Here is a 20,808-nt window from a genome sequence, read left to right as displayed (position 1 = left end):
CACAGAACCAGTAATCTCATCATAAAAGGCGATTAGATTAGTCAGGCATGACCTTCCCTTGGTGAATCCATGCTGGCTGTTCCTGATCACTTTCCTCTCATGCAAGTGCTTCAGGATTGATTCTTTGAGGACCTGCTCCATGATTTTTCCAGGGACTGAGGTGAGGCTGACTGGCCTGTAGTTCCCAGGATCTTCCTTCTTCCCTTTTTTAAAGATTGGCACTACATTAGCCTTTTTCCAGTCATCCGGGACTTCCCCGGTTCGCCACGAGTTTTCAAAGATAATGGCCAGTGGCTCTGCAATCACAGCCGCCAATTCCTTCAGCACTCTTGGATGCAACTCGTCCGGCCCCATGGACTTGTGCACGTCCAGCTTTTCTAAATAGTCCCTAACCGCCTCTATCTCCACAGAGGGCTGGCCATCTCTTCCGCATTTTGTGATGCCCAGCGCAGCAGTCTGGGAGCTGACCTTGTTAGTGAAAACAGAGGCAAAAAAAGCATTGAGTACATTAGCTTTTTCCACATCCTCTGTCACTAGGTTGCCTCCCTCATTCAGTAAGGGGCCCACACATTCCTTGGCTTTCTTCTTGTTGCCAACATACCTGAAGAAACCCTTCTTGTTACTCTTGACATCTCTGGCTAGCTGCAGCTCCAGGTGCGATTTGGCCCTCCTGATAACATTCCTACATGCCCGAGCAATATTTTTATACTCTTCCCTGGTCATATGTCCAACCTTCCACTTCTTGTAAGCTTCTTTTTTATGTTTAAGATCCGCTAGGATTTCACCATTAAGCCAAGTTGGTCGCCTGCCATATTTACTATTCTTTCGACTCATCGGGATGGTTTGTCCCTGTAACCTCAACAGGGATTCCTTGAAATACAGCCAGCTCTCCTGGACTCCTTTCCCCTTCAAGTTAGTCCCCCAGGGGATCCTGGCCATCTGTTCCCTGAGGGAGTCGAAGTCTGCTTTCCTGAAGTCCAGGGTCCGTATCCTGCTGCTTACCTTTGTTCCCTGCGTCAGGATCCTGAACTCAACCAACTCATGGTCACTGCCTCCCAGATTCCCATCCACTTTTGCTTCCCCCACTAATTCTACCCGGTTTGTGAGCAGCAGGTCAAGAAAAGCGCCCCCCCTAGTTGGCTCCTCTAGCACTTGCGCCAGGAAATTGTCCCCTACGCTTTCCAAAAACTTCCTGGATTGTCTATGCACCGCTGTATTGCTCTCCCAGCAGATATCAGGAAAATTAAAGTCACCCATGAGAATCAGGGCATGTGATCTAGTAGCTTCCGTGAGCTGCCGGAAGAAAGCCTCATCCACCTCATCCCCCTGGTCCGGTGGTCTATAGCAGACTCCCACCACTACATCACTCTTGTTGCACACACTTCTAAACTTAATCCAGAGACACTCAGGTTTTTCTGCAGTTTCGTACCGGAGCTCTGAGCAGTCATACTGCTCCCTTACATACAGTGCTACTCCCCCACCTTTTCTGCCCTGCCTGTCCTTCCTGAACAGTTTATAACCATCCATGACAGTACTCCAGTCATATGAGTTATCCCACCAAATCTCTGTTATTCCGATCACGTCATAGTTCCTTGACATCACCAGGACCTCCAGTTCTCCCTGCTTGTTTCCAAGGCTTTGTGCATTTGTATATAAGCACTTGAGATAACCTGTTGATCGCCCCTCATTGCCAGTATGAGGCAGGAGCCCTCCCCTCACAGACATTCCTGCCTGTGCTTCCTCCCGGTATCCCGCTTTCCCACTTACCTCAGGGCTTTGGTCTCCTTCCCCCGGTGAACCTAGTTTAAAGCCCTCCTCACTAGGTTAGCCAGCCTGCTGGCAAAGATGCTCTTCCCTCTCTTCGTAAGATGGAGCCCGTCTCTACCCAGCACTCCTCCCTCATGGAACACCATCCCATGGTCAAAGAAACCAAAGCCTTCTCTCCGACACCATCTGCGTAGCCATTCGTTGACTTCCACGATTCGACGCTCCCTACCTAGGCCTTTTCCTTCCACGGGGAGGATGGACGAGAACACCACTTGCGCCTCCAACTCCTTTATTCTTCTTCCTAGAGCCACATAGTCCGCAGTGATCCGCTCAAGGTCATTCTTGGCAGTATCATTGGTGCTCACGTGGAGAAGCAGGAAGGGGTAGCGATCCGAGGGCTTGATGAGTCTCGGCAGTCTCTCCGTCACATCACGAATCTTAGCCCCTGGCAAGCAGCAGACTTCTCGGTTTTCCCGGTCAGGGCGGCAGATAGATGACTCAGTCCCCCGGAGGAGAGAGTCCCCGACCACCACCACCCGCCTTCTCCTCTTGGGGGTGGTGGTCGTGGAACCCCCAACCTCAGGACAGCGCATCTCATGCCTTCCAACCAGCGGAGTCTCCTTCTGCTTTCTCGCCCCAGACATATCAGAATTATGTGGTTGGATACTTGAAGATCTGAATGACTGTCTGAGGACTTTATTTTGTTTTTTAAACATGATGAGCTGCCTAGAGCATGAGATAAATACCAGGCACATTGAAACACACAAAAGATGCGCATGAGTCGAGCAAGGTCACAGTTCAAGCAGCAATGAAACGTTTGAGTAAAGCAAACAGTTTCTGTTGTGGCTTCGCTTTCCTAGTGAAATGCCCTTTGACTCAAAAATCCTGTTTTAGATCATGTCCGTTTGTATTAAAGGGAAGGTGCGTTGCTGAGTGTAAGATAGGTAGAGTGATACTAAATTACCCAGCTTATAAGCAGGTACTTGTAAGTAATGGAGAGTGTGGCCAGCTGGATGGCTTGTGGCATTTGGCACACGTCCACATATGCCTGACTTTTACAAGTCACACTCCATCTCCCCTTTGGTCTGGGTACCGAGCTATAGACCCTACTGTTATATGCCTACAAGTGACATCTTGTGATTCTTTGCAGACCCAACTAGGATCGTGAGAGGGCCAGAAGATCTGATTGTAAAGAGGGGCTCCATGGTTCGATTAGACTGCCGTATAAAACATGACTCTACGCTGAAACTCACAGTCGCCTGGCTGAAAGATGATACACCTCTGTACATTGGAAACAGGTCTGTGCACTGGCATATGACTGTATATCTGTAGTTACACGCTCCTTCTGTCTCCCAAAATAGTATTACTCTTCGCTCTGTCTTTATAGGAAGCTCATTTCAAGAGCCAGTGCGTGTAAACAATTGGTCTGGTTTCACAGCCCAGACAGCATTTCTCACATTCAACCCGGAGGGGGAGAGTATGCATAGAATCCCCAGTGTCCCTATGATTCGACACTGAGTGGTGCTACATTTCTGTGGTGTTAGCTCCTTCAAATAGAAAGTGACTAGCAATTTGGAATTGATTTGATAGTTACGCGAGACTTTTTGATCTCAGGTTTCATTTATATAAAAATATCAAAAAGATGGAAATCAGTGTTTGTTTTTTAAGAATCTCAATAAAGTATCTTGGTTTAATAACTACAAACTATTTCAGAATTAATACTTGTCTGCTTTGATCTACTGTGCCAGTACAATTGCAGTTCCCCTTTCCCAATCTCTGTCTCCCATCTGGAGAAAAGGAAATGAGCTTTTGATCATGGGACTCAAACTGTTCCCTGGTCAGAAATTTGTTCCCATAGAAGAATCTGATTCCATCTCCTGGCCTGCTAGGATTATTGCATCTGCTTAGTAATGTATAGCTATACAGCACTGTAGAGACTCTGATGCCATGGGAATAAGTTCAGTCTGAATACCTGGATGGATAGATTATGCATTTGCCCTGGACAAAATATACAAAAAACAACAAACAGAATGAAAAGTACATCCCTGTCCTGATGAATGTAAAACATGAGTCAAACCCAGCTAGACTTACTCATGCAAATAGTCCTATGGAATCCAATGGGACTTTTCACATAGGTTAGGACAAAATCCTAACACCGTGTGTTTTTGTTATCAATTGTATCCTTTCAAGGATGAAGAAGGAAGATGACGGTTTGATAATCTATGGTGTGGCTGAAAAAGATCAAGGAGATTATACATGTGTAGCCAGTACTGAACTGGACAAAGACTCCGCCAAAGCATTCCTCACCGTGCTAGGTAACCATTCTTCCACTTGAATTTACTACTAACCCAGAGATTGGAGCCTCATAGAAAGCAAAGTAATAGAACTAAAGGCATTGGTTTGTTAGTACAGACTGATTATTCATGTCAAGTTCTCACAGCCAAACTTGGGTAATGCATGATCAGACACAGTGAAATTTAAAAAATGTTTAACATTTAATGTAATCTAATACTTTTGTAGGTCAAGCCCTTATTGCCATAGCTATCAGTGGTTTTACGTAGGTTTGCTGTGAGCTTCTTAAGCAAAGTAGTGTAGTAAAAATGGTTAGTTTCTCCACCAGTGTCTTAATGGGACTTAGTGAATACATGCAGCCTCATTTCAAACCTGCTCTAATGTTGCAATTGAACCTTCCAATTCAGCAGATACTGAAAATAAAGGGGAAGAGAGGAAAAGACAGAATACATAAGGAGAAATAAGCCACGTGGAAATCAAGTACAGAGAGACTGAGTTGAAAGGAGCTGAGGGGGAAAGAAATCAATTCCTATATGGAGCCAAAAATTCTCAAACATGGGTGCGTAAGGTTAGGCATCCAAATAAGAGGTCTGCTCTTCAGTGGAGTTAGACATCTGCAATTCCAATTGAAGTCAACAGGAATTCAAGCTGCTCATGACCTTTGAAAATCAGGCCCCTTATTTAGATGCTAAGCTATAGTGGGAGAGAGAGGAAACATGCCCTAGTCCTACAGGCTTTGCTCCAGGTGGAAGTGGTAATGAATCTCCCTTTTTGGCAGGGGGAGGAATGGATTTAAAGTACAGGGGAAATGGGTTTTATAGACTGGGATTGGGTTTGTGGCCGCTAGACCTACTCTCAAACTTTGAACTCCATGTTGAGGCTCATCTACCCTTAGTTCTCAACTATTAGAAACCTCTTGAAGAGCCTGCGCCTGTTTAAATCGACGTTGAATGTATTGCTGGCTCACTCAGCATGCCATAAGGATCCTGCATCCCTAATCACTCAGCTAAATTTGATTTTTCCATTTTTTTTAACAAATAATTGTGCTTAAGCTAATTAACTCGTTTGTTTCTCCCATGTGCAGCCAGCACAAAATGGATTAGAGGTTATGGGAGCCCCTCTGAGTCTCTAGGGGGCAGGCTACAAGTACTGATGCTCACTGGATCCCACACTGGGGGAAATGGAATCCGCCTCTAACTTGTTTTTACTACATGCCCCTTTGATGAGCCAAGTTTAATCAGTAAACTAACTCCGTTAACAGCCAATGTCTTACCTTGCAGCTGTCGTGTCTGCTCCAACTAATCGTATGACAGCCTTACCCAAAGGTAATCACCACTAATCAGTTTGGTTTATTGAAACCCTTTTATTTGTATATGCTTTGTTTTGTTTGGCCTTTGCAATAACTCTAATGGGAAATGTAGGGCTGGAGGGGTTGAAAAGACGCTCCAAAGCCTGCTACGGCATGTTATTTCTAAGGGTTGTCACAACTAACCATGAGCAGAAAGTTGCTGTGGTATTTTTGTAATGGTTGTCTGGATGTCAAGGTGCAGTATGGTATAGCACAAGAATAGTATCACTCTGCCACCGCCACCTTGCCTGTAGTAAGTCCCTGAATGGGGAGTTAGGAAACCTAGTTCTGCCACTGATCTTCTGGGACATTGGCCAAGTCACTGCCTCACTCTCCCTATCAGTAAATTGGGGGTGAAAATAGTTAGTTACTTGCATGGCTTCTCTTAATTAATGGCTCTCCCTCTAAAAGGAAGGTGACCCAAGAGTGTAGAGTCTTATGACCTTGCTCTACAAGAACAAATGTGGTTTGTTTTCCTTGTCTTTTTGTCAGTCCACTATCCATACAGTATATAACCCACCATGTTTTTCCTTAGGTTTGATGCCTTTGTTCTATGTATGCACACCTCTTTCTACATTTGAATGTAGAGGGTTTTTTTAATCTTCATACACTACATTCTTGGGCAGTGCCAGCCCCATCAATATATCCTGGAAAGGCCAACTGCACTCCCACAAAGAGCCCTGCTGAAGGGCACTATATTTTTTCAGATTAAGAAAACACACTTCTCTGCTAAGAACTGAATGGAAACAACTCCTGTCACATGCAGCTGCTGCCAATGACTTTCTCACTGCTGCCTTTGAGAGTTAGACAGAACTCTCAAAGGCACCCAAGGCATTAGGTGTTCAGTTCTCATTGACTTTCAGTGGGATTGCCAAAGGAGCCAAACTTTGGTTGTTACTTTGCCAATAGAACGACCTGAGCGGCCTCGTGACCTGGAGCTGACAGACCTGGCGGAAAGGAGTGTGCGCTTGACATGGATACCTGGTGATGACAATAACAGCCCAATCACAGGTTGGTGCTCACCCCTCCCCTCTAACACCAGACCAGGCTGTATTTGTCAAGCTATTGTTTTTGTTAACAAAAGTCTCTCTTTCTCTGGGAGTTGGGAGAAACCCTGCCATTAACCTGACCTACCATCTCTCTCCTGTCTAGATTATGTGGTTCAGTTTGAAGAGGACAAGTTCCAGCCTGGGTCGTGGCATAACCATTCCCGTTATCCAGGGAGCGTTAACTCAGCTGTTCTGCGCCTCTCACCCTATGTCAACTACCAGTTCCGAGTGATCGCTGTGAATGAAGTTGGGAGCAGCCTGCCCAGCCTTCCTTCTGAACGATACCATACTATTGGGGCAAGTAAGTACTTGGAGTCAAGTTCCATTTAACTCACTGTTGTGGTTTTGCTGCCAATCTCAGCCATGTACTGCTTTGCTCTCTGAATGGCTTTCATCTGTCATGTCAGAAATCAGACATTAGGTGAGTTTCTTTTACAAGCCCATTTTCCATGGGTGTTGAACTCACAGGGCTAGATACTGCTCTTGGCTACAGTACTGTAAAGCCAGAATAATATGACTGAGAGCAGAACTTAATCCATGTACTAATGGGTTGGGATGAATGATGTATTTGGTTAAGCCCTGTGCACAGTAGCAAAATTCAAGTTGAAAGAGCTAAGGTGGGTAATTTTTCCAGTGTAAGCTGCTTAGAGGGGGGTATTCCTCAAAACAAATCAATCTTTCCATGATGCTGCAACTGCAGAAAGGAGGAAAATCCTTCATCCCCTCCTCCTGCAGGAAGCTTCTTTGAAAGTTTGACACTAGGCCTGTTTACACTGCAGCTGGCAGTGGCTCCCCCCAGCCCCTGTAGATGAGCACACTTAAATAAGTAGTGTAGACTCTGCATCATAGGCTAGCCAGCTGAGCTCAGAGCAGGGAGGCATGCTCCCAGAACTGCTAACTCCCTCCACTATTCAAGTTTTGGCAAAGATCCCAGAACAGGCTGGGTGTGCAGTGCAATGCAATGCAGTATAGCTCATTTTTGAATGCCCTCTGTGTGTTTAGCACAAGGTGCTTATGAACCTAAATCTCTGGGTTTTTGGCTGCTTAGGGCCTACTCATTTTCAATTGACATCTGTTAAGTAAATCTGAACAAGAATAATCAATACATCCCTCAGCTTTTGATTAACACAGAAGGCACCTTCTAAACATATAGGACTAGATATTTGGAAGCCAATTCAGGCAAATTAGGCTGCTCATTGTGTATTAATAACCAGTTTACTCTGTGCAGGGCTTTTAAATGCCTACATTTTCAACATTGTAAGACAAGATTTTTATGTGGATTTCAGGTCCAGAAATCAACCCAACAGGAGTTCGAGGAGCAGGGACTCAAAAAAACAACATGGAGATAACTTGGACTGTGAGTTTAATTTTTTGGGTGCCAGAGTATTTATTTAGAGCTGGATGACATTTTATTTCAATGGGCTTAGATAATATATATATCACGATTTCTCTCAGTGCATCAGCCTTCTTAAGGTGAGTATATTTAAATCACTCCTCATGCTCTTCCCTTTACATTCTAGGTAGCTGCTGGAATACATCAATTCCCATGCAATTTTGATTGTTTGTTTTAATAGCACCCAGAAAGACACATTCCAAAGAGCTTACTCATTTAAGACACGAGTCTAAGGTGAAAGTTACACAAGCATGAGCATTTTGTTACTCAGTTCAGAAACAGTGACAGTACTCTAACACCATTGTTGACTCGCTCCTTGGAGGTGCAAGTGATAGACAGCGATGTCTTCAGTCTTCCTGCAGAAGCCTGTACTCAGGTGTTGCATTAGGGAGGAGGTTGGTCTCCAAGATCTGTTCACAGGAATGGAAGCAAAAGAAAAGTGGTTAGGGGCAGTTCCTTGAGAATCAGGTTTTACCTCTCTTGCCTAAAGAATAATTGAAGGCAAAGTGTCACTCCTAAATTTTCCAGGGTACATAAAGAATTACTCTGTGGCTTGCTTCTTGAAGGAAGCTTGAGAGGAGGATAATTATAAACAGACTTTCGTTCCTGAAGCAGATGTACATCCTGCCTGGACCTACACAGCAGTCACCAGGAATTAAGCCAAAGTCTGGTGTGGGGGAGGGATAAATTGCAGCTTTTTGTTCATGCCTGTATTGTGCAGTGTAAATACCTTACTTATCTTTTCATCCATTAAGCCGCTGAACGCAACCCAAGCTTATGGGCCCAACCTCAGGTACATAGTCAACTGGAGGCAAAGGGATACGCGGGACAGCTGGAGCAATGAGACGGTGAGAACCACAAGGCATGTTGTCTGGAATACACCCATCTATGTGCCCTATGAGATCAAAGTGCAGGCAGAGAACGACTTCGGGAGAGCTCCAGAGCCTGACGTCATCATCGGCTACTCAGGGGAAGATTGTGAGTATTTTCCTAGCCAGAGCTATTAAGTGTTACTGTAGGGGAGGGGAAAAGAAAAGTGAAAGTTAGCCAAGATTTCCTCACCTACTGGAGATGGAAAAGCTACATTGCAGCTCAGGGTGGACACCCTTAGAGCCAGGCTTGGTGTGTCACAGCAATCCAGTTCCAGGTGATTTGAGGAGGAGAAGACAACTCTTCAGGTTCCATTCCTAGCTGTCACCAAAATCCCTGTGGAGCCCCAAGCCAAATTACTTAGCCTCCATTTGTGCAAACTGGACTACATCGCTTCTGAGAGTGATGTGGGCAAGGAGGTTTGAGTTTGGGTGTTTTGGCCCTTGGATGAAAGGCACAGCTGGGCAAAGTAGTGGTTGAACTGAGAGGTGTGATCGCAACTCTGGTAGGCGTTACCCAGGGTTCTGAGAGAACTTGTGATGCCACATCTGTATTTAGTATGGGTGCCGACCTGAGCTGCAGGTAACTCCTCCCTCTGCTCTGAGGGAAGTGTAGGTTAATTAGGTCATAATCTTGCATGCTGGTCAGAGGGAAATCATGGATTAGATTGCTGTGCCATGGCTTTAGATAATTAAAATTTACCATTATAGCTACTTGCATGTTTATCTCCTAGTGGTTTCACTGCCTGCAACAGATGGGTGCTCTGAACTGTGACATTTTTAAAGAGAAAGTATTTTAGTTCCAACTCTATTGCACCACATGATGGGGAGTCTTGCCTTGAACTCCTGCTAGGATTGTTGTTGGGGCTATGGGCTCAGCACTTCTGAAAAGGAGTTCCACAAAAGGTCACCTGGAATAGCACAAGGACCACCTCCCCCTGACTGGCTGAGCTCAGAGCACAAAGTATGGGCGGTACTACTACAAAGGGGAAAAATAAACTCAATCCTAACATCCCCTGCTCTTGGCCACAAGCTTCAAGAGGCAGAGCCAGGGATAGGTAAGGAACTTAAAGAATACAGCTTAGATTGCCTTACACACACACCACACCACTGTCATGCTGCACAGTTGCCAGCTTTGTGCCTTAAGGTATTTCTCTCAGTTTAAAGTAGACATTGGGGACTGCAGGGACTCAAATACACCTGAATGTGTGTCTTGCTGGAGCTAAACTAAAGTGAGATTTGGTCTTGGAGAGTTCTGTTCTTTGAAACTAGATCTCATTATTTAGCTCCCTAAATGACTGGGATAATTCTAAAAAGATGGGAAACAATCTAAGTATGGACACTAGATCCTGCACATGCCCCTGGTGAATGCAATGGGCTAAACTACTGGATAGGTTTGTTCCAATAGTTTCTCTCTAAAGATGCTAACTTTAGGAGTGCTTTTACTTCGCTCCCAAGCCCCCCCTGATAACAGTATCTTTACCTTCAGCTTATTGTTCTTGTGTGTGATTCAGAGTGGCCAACATCTGCTTTTGACCTAGGATGAGACAAAAAACCAAACAGCCTGAACATTCTTGGGGGGTAATACATGTATAAGCTGAGCAACATCTTAATGGGCTAGTGTGGCCTTAGCTTTTTCAAAGGCTTCTCAGGCACATAACTGGGGCTGCTTTAACAGTAGCAAATCAAATGTTGGGTTTTGTGGCCATGCTGCTGAAAGACTTTTGTACAGCTCAGCCATTGCAGGGTTAGTGCTGTATACCCAGCATCCATTAGAGGCCATCGGCGTTTATTTGCTTCACTCCCTGGGTGAGCACACTAGAAAGAGCAGATTCTTCTGCTGTGTATAATTAAATGGTGATGCAGAAGAGTTTCCTCTGACCCAACTAACTTGTGCTAAGTACCATTTATAATGTTATATGTCCACCTTGTTCCACAGGCTTTTTGACTGACCTGCTGCAGTGCCAATCAATATTAGAGCTGTGCAAGCTAGAGCCTCAAGCACTTCAACCAATTCAAACCTCCAAGGGACCATACCACTCCCTCCCTGGGATAGGCCTTAGGAATCTCTGCTTACCTTAGACATTTTCCATTTCCTCTCCTACTGCAAAGTGCACTAGTGAAAAATGTTTCTAGAGAGGGAAAAAAAATCCCATTGGCCTTTAAGGGGCTGCTCTGTCCTTGGTCCTGAAATCACCAGACTATCTTGTCTAAAGCTTCAGATAACTTAATTCCTATTGCAAAAGTCTTTAATAGTTTTTCTGGCAAACTAAACTTGGCTCTTGCTTTGTTGGGATGGCTTTACTGCAAGTTATGTCTTATTGCCCAGTTTTCCCTTTCCCCCCATAAACTGGTTGTTTTGGGGAGCAGTTTCTGCCACAAGATATAGTATGTTTTTTGTAAATGGCTAACTCTTGCACATTAAATACATAATGTTAGATTAAGGCTAGATGACTATAATGATCCTTTTTAGTTTGACATCTGGCATAAAGGAAGCCATGGAAACTTGCCTAGTGACTCCTGCATCTAGCCCTAATTACAAGCTTTCTTCCTCCAATAATTTTCAGCGGTGACTAGTGATGGGGGGTGCCTCACATGACACCTTTAAGAGAAGGTGATTCAGAGGATAGGTGTGCTCCATCCTTTCTGAATCTCACCACCAATCACTTTTGCTAGGGATGTCCGTTGAGATTCTCCAATGGGTGGGTGCAGTAGTTTTAAATGAGTATTCCAGCAGAGATCAGAAGTTCTTATACAAGCTACAGTGAAACCAAAGCAAGTGCATTTCCCCATTGGAAAGCTAGTCTGTACTGAGTGAACAAAGATCTTCTGCACCATTCTTCATTACCATGTAAATCTAGATGATTGGCTGTGAAAGCAAAGGGTTGTTCTGCTGTTGTGTAATGTAGTGGTGGTCATCCCTCCCCCTCTGGGTCCTAGTTAGGCCAGATCACTGCCTCATATCAGGGGGAATTAGTGAATCAGGGGCTAGCCCCTGACCCTCTTGGCAGGGAGGAGCACCCAACAGTCTAGGGGCTTAGGGCCTCAGGCAGAGCACAGCACAGCACCAAGCTCTGACAGACAGAAGACAAACATAGGCCTCTTGGCCTACCGTGGGGAGGTTGCCACCAGGGAGCCCAGGCCCATCCTACTCCACCAGGTCCCAGCCCAAGGACCTAACAGTGGTCAAGCATCCACCACGGGGTCAGCAGAGATCTGCCTGAAACATGCTGGCCTGGATTCAGGCAAACCCAACCCAAAAACAATCTAGTCTCTATGGGCTACTTCCAACTACCCCTTTGTTTGGTACCTCAGCTCCCTGGGTGTCCTGTCTCTCTGGGGTAGATAGCCAGCATCTCCTCAGGGTCAGCAGTGAAGTCAGAGGCCTAGCAGCAAGCAAGATAAGTGTCTCCTTCCCAGGCTCAGCTCCAACTGAACTGGAGGCTCTACCTTTTATACTTCCTGTGGGTGGGGTGAGCCAGGCCTGACTCCACCCACCCAGGCACAGGGTTCCTCCCCATCAGGTCAGAGGAAGTCCATAAAGCGAGTGCTGCAGCAGACCGCTAAGTTTGTGACAGACTGACCCAGTCAGTCCTAACCTGTAATGGAAGCAGAGAGGGGCAACCAATTGCATGCTTGCTTCTCAAAGTAGCTGATCCATTGCAGAGGCCTGAGGGAAGTGCTGCTGTTAAATGGATCAGGAGTGATCGCACAGCAACACCATGAGTGGCTGACAGATTGTAACACATTGTTCCCTCCTGGAGAGGCACCGCCAGGAGCAACCCAAGTATCCCCTAGATTCAGAACCTTCCTGGTCAGAAAGTCTCAGGAGTACCAGATTAGTCTAGATCTGGAAGAGGACGATCACTTAAGGACACTGTGCCAGATCATCCGCTGGTGTGAACCAGCATAGCTTTAGAGAATTCACTGGAGTTCCAGTTGACGCCAGCGGAGGAGCTGGCCTGTTGGGATCCAACTTTGGGTAAGCTGGACTCAGACTCATTTGCACCTGCTCTCTCATGTAAGTCACCTTGCACCTCACTCTGTTAGCTTCTGAGCCATCCTAGAGCACACAACTTAGACAGGCATGCTTCCAAGCCATGCTAGTGCAGTAGCTGCATTCAAGGCACAAAGACAGCTGGGATCCTTTAAAACTAAGAGGGGAGAGGGCTAGCCAGTTTAAAAACACGCAAACAATCGGTGTTGAGAAATGTGGCTGCATCAGTGTTTATTGGGGGAATTGTTAAATGGTCAACATGTTGCATGACAGCTGGATACTCTGCCTTGCACTGATCCAGTGTTGTTGCTTCCAAACAGCAGAGTCTTGTTGGATTGTGGACACACTGGATCAGCTCCTCAGCTGGTGTGTAAATCTGAAGAGCTTCACTGGCTTCAGTGAAGCAATGCCAAGTCACACCAGCTGAGAATCTGGCCCATGGTTGAACATGAGCTATTGCCCTTTTCAAAATCTAAGATTCCTAAAATTAGCAAGATCTTGTTAAACAAGGAAGTAATTCCTTTATCTGGCACAGCCAAAAAGAATACTAGCATATAATGGGAAACATTTTTAAACCATTCTCTTTAGAAAGTTGGCTGTACTGACTAATGGTTAGAGCAAAGGTCTCCGAACAGAGATTCTTGGACTGGATTCCCAACTCTGCCACTGACTGTGGGGGGGGTGGGGCACACGAGGAGGAGAGGAGAGAAGGGTACACACCTGAAGTGGATTTTGACCTCTGTGCCTTGGATATGTAATACTTCACAGCTCCCTGCTAGTGTAGGAAAATACTTTGAAATCTTCAGATGAAAGGTGTTAGGGAGGTAAATCTGTATATTGCTTCATTATCTGGGTATATTTACTGCATGGCAGTGGGACACACATTCATCCCTTAAGTAACTAAGTAGTTTAAGCAAGAACTCTAGAATTGACTGGCTCCTGCTGTTTTGTTACATCAGATGTGGAAATCCTTGAAGTGTGACAAGATTGTGACTTTTTGTTGGGATAACTGCACAAATGAGATCCTGTCTTCCTGCAAATATTCTAACATAGGCAGAACTGCTCCTGAATGCCACAAGGTGGCAGCAGGGGCTTTTGCAAGTCTGATTATATTTACCCCAAGATGACTCTAGAATGAAAAACAAAATGCCTCAAAAACCTGCCTAGCAGGAATTGCAGGAGGTAATCTTCAGAAAGAAAGGGGGTGTAGACTACTGTTGGAATTAAAAACCACCAACCCAATGTGTGCCTAATCTACACTTTGCTTTATTCCTGAATGCTTAGATCCCAAGGCTGCCCCCACTGATATTAGGCTAAAAGTTATAAACAGCACAGCAGTCAGTCTCCAATGGAGCAGAGTATACCCGGATACCATCCAGGGACAACTTAAGGAATACAGAGTGAGCAAAACCAAATTGTTTGGATACTGACTATTAATACAGCTAACCTTGCTCACAAAGGGTGACCTGGAAATGTGGCCAGTATGCAGTGGGGATGACATAAAACAGTAAGTTGGGCCTAATAAGCTTGGGTGCTATTATGTGGGCACATTAGTGATCATGCCTAGCCATTCTGGAATAACACCTGTGTGTTGAAGACTAAAGAAACACACAGACTGGCTTTTGTTTAATGACTGGAAAACAAGATCTATGGAGATCTTGTTTGCAGGGGCTGATTTAGGGCCAGATTCTGCTGCCATTGAACATCAATGGCAATACTCAGACCTGAGTGAGAGTAGGATTTGGTCTTGTAATGAGACTTAGTCCTGCATATGCAAACATGCACAGCCTAATATGTGCTACTTATTGGAGTCTCTGCTCTTACAGTCAGAAAAGAGTCTGTTCGGTGCCCACATCACTGAGCCCTACAGTAGGGCCATATATACATGAGCCATATAAACAGTACTACTTTCCCCACCCCTAAAGGTGGCCACTGCTAAGTAAGGTTATTGCTGCTGCTTGTATTATACCTAAATAAGACAACTCCTGTCTGTAGAACTGTTCAGTTACACCCTTTCAGCATTATGCAATTTGCATGGTTTTCATGGGAGAAGGGGGGAGGAGGAGAAAGAATCCTTAGATACCAATATACTATTTGTGTCATCCCTAATGTAGACAGTCTTAATAAATGCTATCTGGATTTGCTCTGGTCAAGATTTAAAACAAACCATACTAACGGAAAACTAAAGAAAGTATAGAGCTAAATATACTGTATAGTCATTGCAACAACTGTCCTTTATCAAACATATGTGCTGCTAATAATCTCATGTGCCAGTTGCAATGCCTGATCACAAGCAGAAAAGTCTGGACTTAGTCAAAAATCTGATAGAAAAAGCTTTTGAGAATTTAGCAATACAGGTTGGTGGCATATTCTGTACATGTTCATACCTTTCAAATCCAAGAATTCAATATTCATAGAAAATTCTTTGAATTCTGCCTTCATTTTCATTACTCTCTCTTGTGCACCATTGTATATCTATTTTCTATCTAAAAAATATCTATATTTGTAGGGATTCGAATCAGCATCTTTTTCAAGTTCAGACTTTTAATTGTGCCTGGACATATTAAGCCTCTTCCTTTCTTTATAGTTAAAATTTACTAATTCATCCGGAGGGGTAATGCTCTCTGCCTAGAGCTGAGGACTTGGAACCAGAACTGTTCAGTTCCATCCTGATCTCTGCAGCTGACTCACTGTGACCTTGGGCAAATCACTTAGCCTGACCATTTCTCAGCTTCTGCATTTGTAAAATGGAGATAATATTACTGACCTACTTCCTGGGCAGTTATGAGGCTTAATTAATTGTTCTAAAGCACTGAGAGGCAAAGAATTGTTATGCTTTATTAATTAAAACCAATTGTACCTGAATGGGAAAAGCTTCACTTGCCCTACATATTTCTTGAAGGCCTATTTCTGGAGAGAAAGTAGTTTGCTGAAGAACCTGTGGGTCTCCAAAAAAAGGCAGTCTGTGGGTTTTGTTGGAGACCGACCACGGGGCCTAGTGTCCCGGCTGTTTCCTTACAGCAACTACAAACTGGAGATGGTTGTAGTCAACGGGAGAGGAGATGGGCCTCGGAGTGAAATTAAGGAGTTCACAACACCTGAAGGAGGTAGGTTCTTCTGGAATTTTTGCAGGCCTACACTGTTGTATGCTTTGTGCACATGCTGGGAAAACTCTGCTCCACAGTACAGACCTAGAGCCTTAAAATTCCTCCTGCCCCGTTTGGTAATTCCATAGAATGACACAGATCCAGTTTAAAAATGAACAGAGCCACCTATCCTGTGCAGGACAGGTGCAGCTCTAAGGTGCCAAAGCTGTCACTCTGCATTTCTCTACCTGGAGCACAGGTATGTACATCTTGCTGTAGCTCCTAATGGCAGAGGTACCCATAGAATCATAGGGTTAGAAGGGACCATAAGAGTCATCTGGTCTAACCCCCTGCCAAGATGCAGGATTTGTTGGGTCTAAACCATCTGAGACAGAGGACTATCCAGCCTCCTTTTGGGAACTGGCAGTGAAGCAGCTTCCACAAGCTCCTGAGGCCTCTATTCCATTGTCCTGCTGTTCTTCATAGTTAAGAAGTTCTCCTCAGATTTAATCTACATCAACTACACTGTAATTTGAAGCCATTGTCACCTCCTGTGGCAAAACAACTTCATCTTTTTTGTGGCAGCCTTTGAAGACTGCTATCATTTCCCCCCTTAGTCTCCTTTTTCAAACTAAAGAGACCCAGTTCCTTAAACCTTTGCTCATACAGCTGCATTCTAGCCCTTTGATCATCTTTGTCACTAGTTTCTAGATCCTTTCCAGTTTCTCTACATCCTTTTTATACATTGGTGACCAAAACTGGACACCGTACTCCAGCTGAGGCCTAACCAGGGCTACGTAGAGAGCAGTAGTATCATCTCCCATGACTTGCATGCTATGCTCCAAACTATTTTTTTTTGCAACAGTAGCACAGTGCTGACTCATGCTGAGGTTGTGATCCACCACAATTCCCCAATCCTGGTCAGCAGTGCTGCTGAAAAGCCAGTTACCACCTATTCTATATTTGTGCTTTTGGTTTTTCTTCCTTAAGTGTAGCATCTTACATTTATCTTCACTGAATTGCATTTTGTTGCTTATAGCCCAGTTCTCCAGTTTAATCAAGATCCCTCTGAATTTTAGCTCTGTTCTTCAAAGTGTTAACAACCCCCCTTAGCTTTGTGTCATCTGCAAGTTTGATCAGTGTACTTTATTCCTACATCCAGATCATTTATAAATGTTAAACACCCAACCCAGAACAGATACCTGTGGAATCCCACTGGAGACCTCCCTCCAGTCTGACATCATTCCATTAATAGAAAAGGAGTACTTGTGGCACCTTAGAGACTAACCAATTTATTAGAGCATAAGCTTTCGTGAGCTACAGCTCACTATCTTATGCTCTAATAAATTGGTTAGTCTCTAAGGTGCCACAAGTACTCCTTTTCTTTTTGCGAATACAGACTAACACGGCTGTTACTCTGAAACATTCCATTAATAGTTACTCATCTGTATGGAGAGTTATTCCAGAATAGCCATTCTGGATTAACACCATGCATGGATGCACTTATCCCAGAGTAACTGTATCTTACTCCTAATTCATTAATCTGTTTCCAGAGTGGATTAAAACTAGTTCAGAATAAGAGCATCCATCCATGGAGTTAATCAGGAATAGATAATCTTAAATTTACACCCTACCTGAGTCTGAATGAATTTCCATGTGTAGACAAGCCCTTAATTTGTATCTGTAAATTCAAGACAACTTTTAGAAGTACTTGAGTGCCTGGCAGGAGAAGTGCTGGGCTGACTTCCCTGGAGACTGAAATGCTCAGTTCCCCTCCCCCCACTCACCCCAAAGGTATGTGCTGCACCATACAAGGGTCCCCAACACCATGTGTCTCAACCCTGATTGGGAAGGAGCATCCCCAGTAGGGAGATAATAGTTTAGTCTCCATGTGATTTGATTCTTGGCTTCTCTTTCAAGGTTGCCTACAAGGGGATCAGTTAGCACCAATTGTGGTGAGTGTAAGGATGGGGACACCAGCACAGCTGGACTGAAACCCAGCAAGTTTGTCACACAAACCTGAGTGGGATTTGAACAGAGACTAGCCCTGTTCCTCTCATAATAGGAAGCTGTACCGGGCCAAAGGGCTGGCACACTCCACCATGAGAGCCATGACTGTTTGCAGAGGGGTTGTGGTGTCTGGGCCCCTGGCCTAGTGCTATATTTTGCCCTCAGGAATAGCAAGGAAGGGGGCCAAGGTTTTGAGGTATTCACATTTCCAAAGGCCAGCAGCACTGAGTCAAAGTACAAGAGCACCCCAAAAAGGATGAAAAATAGGCCAAAGCCCACAAGACCCATGCCCATCTCTGCAACAGCTGGAGGGTTAGTTATTAGGAGCACAGCAGCCAGAGGAACAATGTGGTTACTACAAAGGAAGTGTTGGATGGTGCCATCTTAGGTCACCAAATCCTCCCTTGTGGCAGATTATCCCCAAGACTGGTGGTTCACACTTTGGTTAGATTCACCAACCAGTCAAACTGTGCTCCTGATCCCCCACACTGGTTATCAAGAGGCTAAAAAAGAAATTACTCCCACCAGCAAATAGGTCCATTAAAGTGAGAAGGGAATTTAAAACTTGCTATACAAAATGTTCTTCTGATCCCTAAAAGGCTAGCCACATTACCAAATCAATGCTAGTTTGGATCTTACCCAAAATACCATGCTGCCAGCCATTCTTTTAGTATCTAAAGCTAAATGATTATTATAAAAGAAAGGGAAGACCAGAGTTGTTAAATGGTCAAAGCAATCAGATACATATATATGACTTCAGAGTCCATATATCAGGTTCTTAGCAGTACTGGTGAGTTTGCTGGCTTGTAAAGTCCCCCTGGAACACATCCAAAGTTTGGATGGGTGTCTCAGTCCTTTGTTCAAAGCTTCAGTTTATAGAGAAGTTACTGCAGAGGTGAGAAGCAGGATTGAAAAGAAAAGAGACTATGCAGCTGCCTTTTTATAGCCTTTCCTATGGGGCTTGTACATCCTCTGTCCCAAACAGAAGCTCACAGCACATGGTCACAGAAAAGCATTTGAGTCCCCTGCCCACAGGCATGTCCCTAGTACAGGTCCTGCTGACTCATCAATGGCTGCCTTCTCTCAGTAGCTTCACTGTATAGCTGATTGGCATCAGCATTATCTAGCCTGCTTAATTGCCTATCAAGGACAATCTGTCTGGGGGTGTCACCCAGAAACAGCACAAGTTTGAGATACAGATATCACATATTATTAACTCACAATACAAAGATGATACGTTCCTATGAACAAGATCATACTTAGCAAATTATAATATTATTGATATCAATATTACCCAATTGCAATGCATCTTACAAGATATGCCATGTAAAGTATCAATGGAAAAGCTATAAATGGTCATCTATAGTCCATACAGCATCCCACACCTCTCTCTATGGGTATTTAAGGAGAGAGAGGGAGACAGTCTGAAAAACCAGCTGGAAAATGATTTCCTGAGAAACTGAAGTGGTTTCCATGTGGCAGAGGTCACCTCCTAATCCCCACCCTCTTCAAAATGGAGCTGATCCAAAGATCTGGACTCACTAAGTCTTCCCATTGCCTCGAGTGGGCTTTGAGTCAAGCCCAGGGCTCTCCAACTTATTTATCAGCCAAGGATGGGATGTCGTGGGGGTTTAGAGCAATGAGAAGCTGATCTGAAAACCCAGGAGGCACCTGCAAACCTTTTGTGTGTCAGGGCATGAGTTACTCACTTATTGTCTTCTGCAGGGAGATTTGGCGCTCACTAACAGTGCTGAGAGAAGGGCAGGCAAGAGCTCACCAAACCTCCAACACGCCCAGCTCTGCCAATGGCTCTCACTCATAACCCCCCTCTGCAATTCTAGGCCTGAGCTCCCCACACACACACCCCAGCTGTGCCCATAGTCCTGACCCACAGTCCCCTGCATCCAGTCCTGAGCACCCCACTGCCAGCGCTTCTCCATCCTGACCCACAGTCCACTGCTATGCCAGTCCTGGGCTCCCCGACTCCAAGCATCAATAACAGACAGCTCACCCTTGCCTTATATTCCTTCACCTTGGCATTGTAGGCCCAGACCTCATCTGAGCAGACACTGCCAGTTGTGGTGAGTTATGGGTTCTGCAGAGCCATGAAATACATGTTTCCCTCTTCTGTGGAATGGTGTTTCTGTGGTGTTGACAAACAGCCACTGGGTTTTGCATGGGCAGTAGCAGACTCAGGGCCTTTGGGGCAGGACGGATGTTCACTGTGCCTCAGACACTCCCTGATCTGCTGTGACTGGTGCTGACAGAGCAACCTCCAGCTCAGACTTGGCTCTGAGCTCCAGTGGTTACAGCTTTGCACACCAGATAGAGGAGAAAAGCCAGCATCTTGAAGCTTTTCAACTTCAATTAATTACCAGTTGGGCCAGCAAAAGGCTCAGAATTGCTCTATAGACTGGAGGTTAGGCTGCTGATCTTGAGAGAGTTTGGGGGGGGGGGGAGAGAGAGAGACAGACCCTGCTTCAACTCTTCTCCCTGCCTGTTAAGAACAGGTTTGAAGAGGGAGCTTCTTTCCTCTGGAAGCTGTTCTACTAACTATTAAATGGGGCAAAACAGGACTCCTTTGCAAGAAGCCTGGTATGGCCTAGGATACCTTACCTGAGATGCTGGTTTAATCCCCCCTTCACTGGAGGAGAAGAAAGGATTTGAGCCACAAGCTTTTTCCTGTGCTGGTTTCAGAGCAGGGACTTAGTAGTGAGGGGTGTCCCCTTAACAGCTGGGCCTTTTAAAGTTATTGCCCCTGCGGGGGCGTTAATGATTTACTGAATGAGGAGGTGGAGATTAAAGACCTTCTCAAGGGTCACTGGTTGGGTGCAAGTGGAAGATGTGGGTCCACCCACACACACACCTGATTTCACTCCAGGCTTATGCCAGGGGATATCACAGAGTTTGAGTAAGGGATGCAGCGTCATAGGGATTAGTTGTTAACTCTTCAACAATACTCAGTGAACCCAGGGAAACAGTCTGGCTCAGAGGTGG

At 45.0% G+C, this 20,808-nt stretch overlaps 2 protein-coding genes across 38 annotated transcripts in view; one reads left to right on the top strand and one right to left on the bottom strand.

The window, feature by feature from the left end:
- The window catches only part of NFASC (neurofascin), a 187,600-nt gene that overhangs the window by 111,117 nt on the left and 55,675 nt on the right, over nt 1-20,808 (top strand). For 24 of the 34 annotated variants that reach the window (XM_073319968.1, XM_073319973.1, XM_073319988.1 and 21 more), the window contains 9 exons: nt 2,918-3,065; nt 3,958-4,082; nt 5,340-5,384; nt 6,317-6,418; nt 6,560-6,757; nt 7,743-7,813; nt 8,605-8,827; nt 14,000-14,115; nt 15,618-15,822. In XM_073319968.1, the coding sequence (XP_073176069.1) occupies nt 2,918-3,065; nt 3,958-4,082; nt 5,340-5,384; nt 6,317-6,418; nt 6,560-6,757; nt 7,743-7,813; nt 8,605-8,827; nt 14,000-14,115; nt 15,618-15,822 (1,233 nt within the window). The remainder of the gene's footprint in view (nt 1-2,917; nt 3,066-3,957; nt 4,083-5,339; nt 5,385-6,316; nt 6,419-6,559; nt 6,758-7,742; nt 7,814-8,604; nt 8,828-13,999; nt 14,116-15,617; nt 15,823-20,808) is intronic. The other 10 variants (XM_073319994.1, XM_073319993.1, XM_073319997.1 and 7 more) reach the window with 3 other exon arrangements.
- The window catches only part of RBBP5 (RB binding protein 5, histone lysine methyltransferase complex subunit), a 174,567-nt gene continuing 161,764 nt past the window's right edge, over nt 8,006-20,808 (bottom strand). Inside the window, exons 16-19 of one of the 4 annotated variants that reach the window (XR_012155823.1) lie at nt 10,202-10,255; nt 9,291-9,359; nt 8,580-8,849; nt 8,006-8,259 (exon numbers count right to left, since the gene is read on the bottom strand). The gene's annotated coding sequence lies outside the window, so the exon portion shown is untranslated. Of the gene's footprint in view, nt 8,260-8,579; nt 8,863-8,911; nt 9,056-9,290; nt 9,360-10,201; nt 10,256-20,808 lie in introns of all 4 variants that reach the window. The other 3 variants (XR_012155824.1, XR_012155821.1, XR_012155822.1) reach the window with 3 other exon arrangements.

This window comes from Lepidochelys kempii, chromosome 21, assembly GCF_965140265.1.
Source record: "Lepidochelys kempii isolate rLepKem1 chromosome 21, rLepKem1.hap2, whole genome shotgun sequence".
Taxonomy (NCBI): domain Eukaryota; kingdom Metazoa; phylum Chordata; order Testudines; family Cheloniidae; genus Lepidochelys; species Lepidochelys kempii.
The sequence above is the reverse complement of the archived record's forward strand: the minus strand, read 5'-3'. Positions and strand labels throughout refer to the sequence as shown.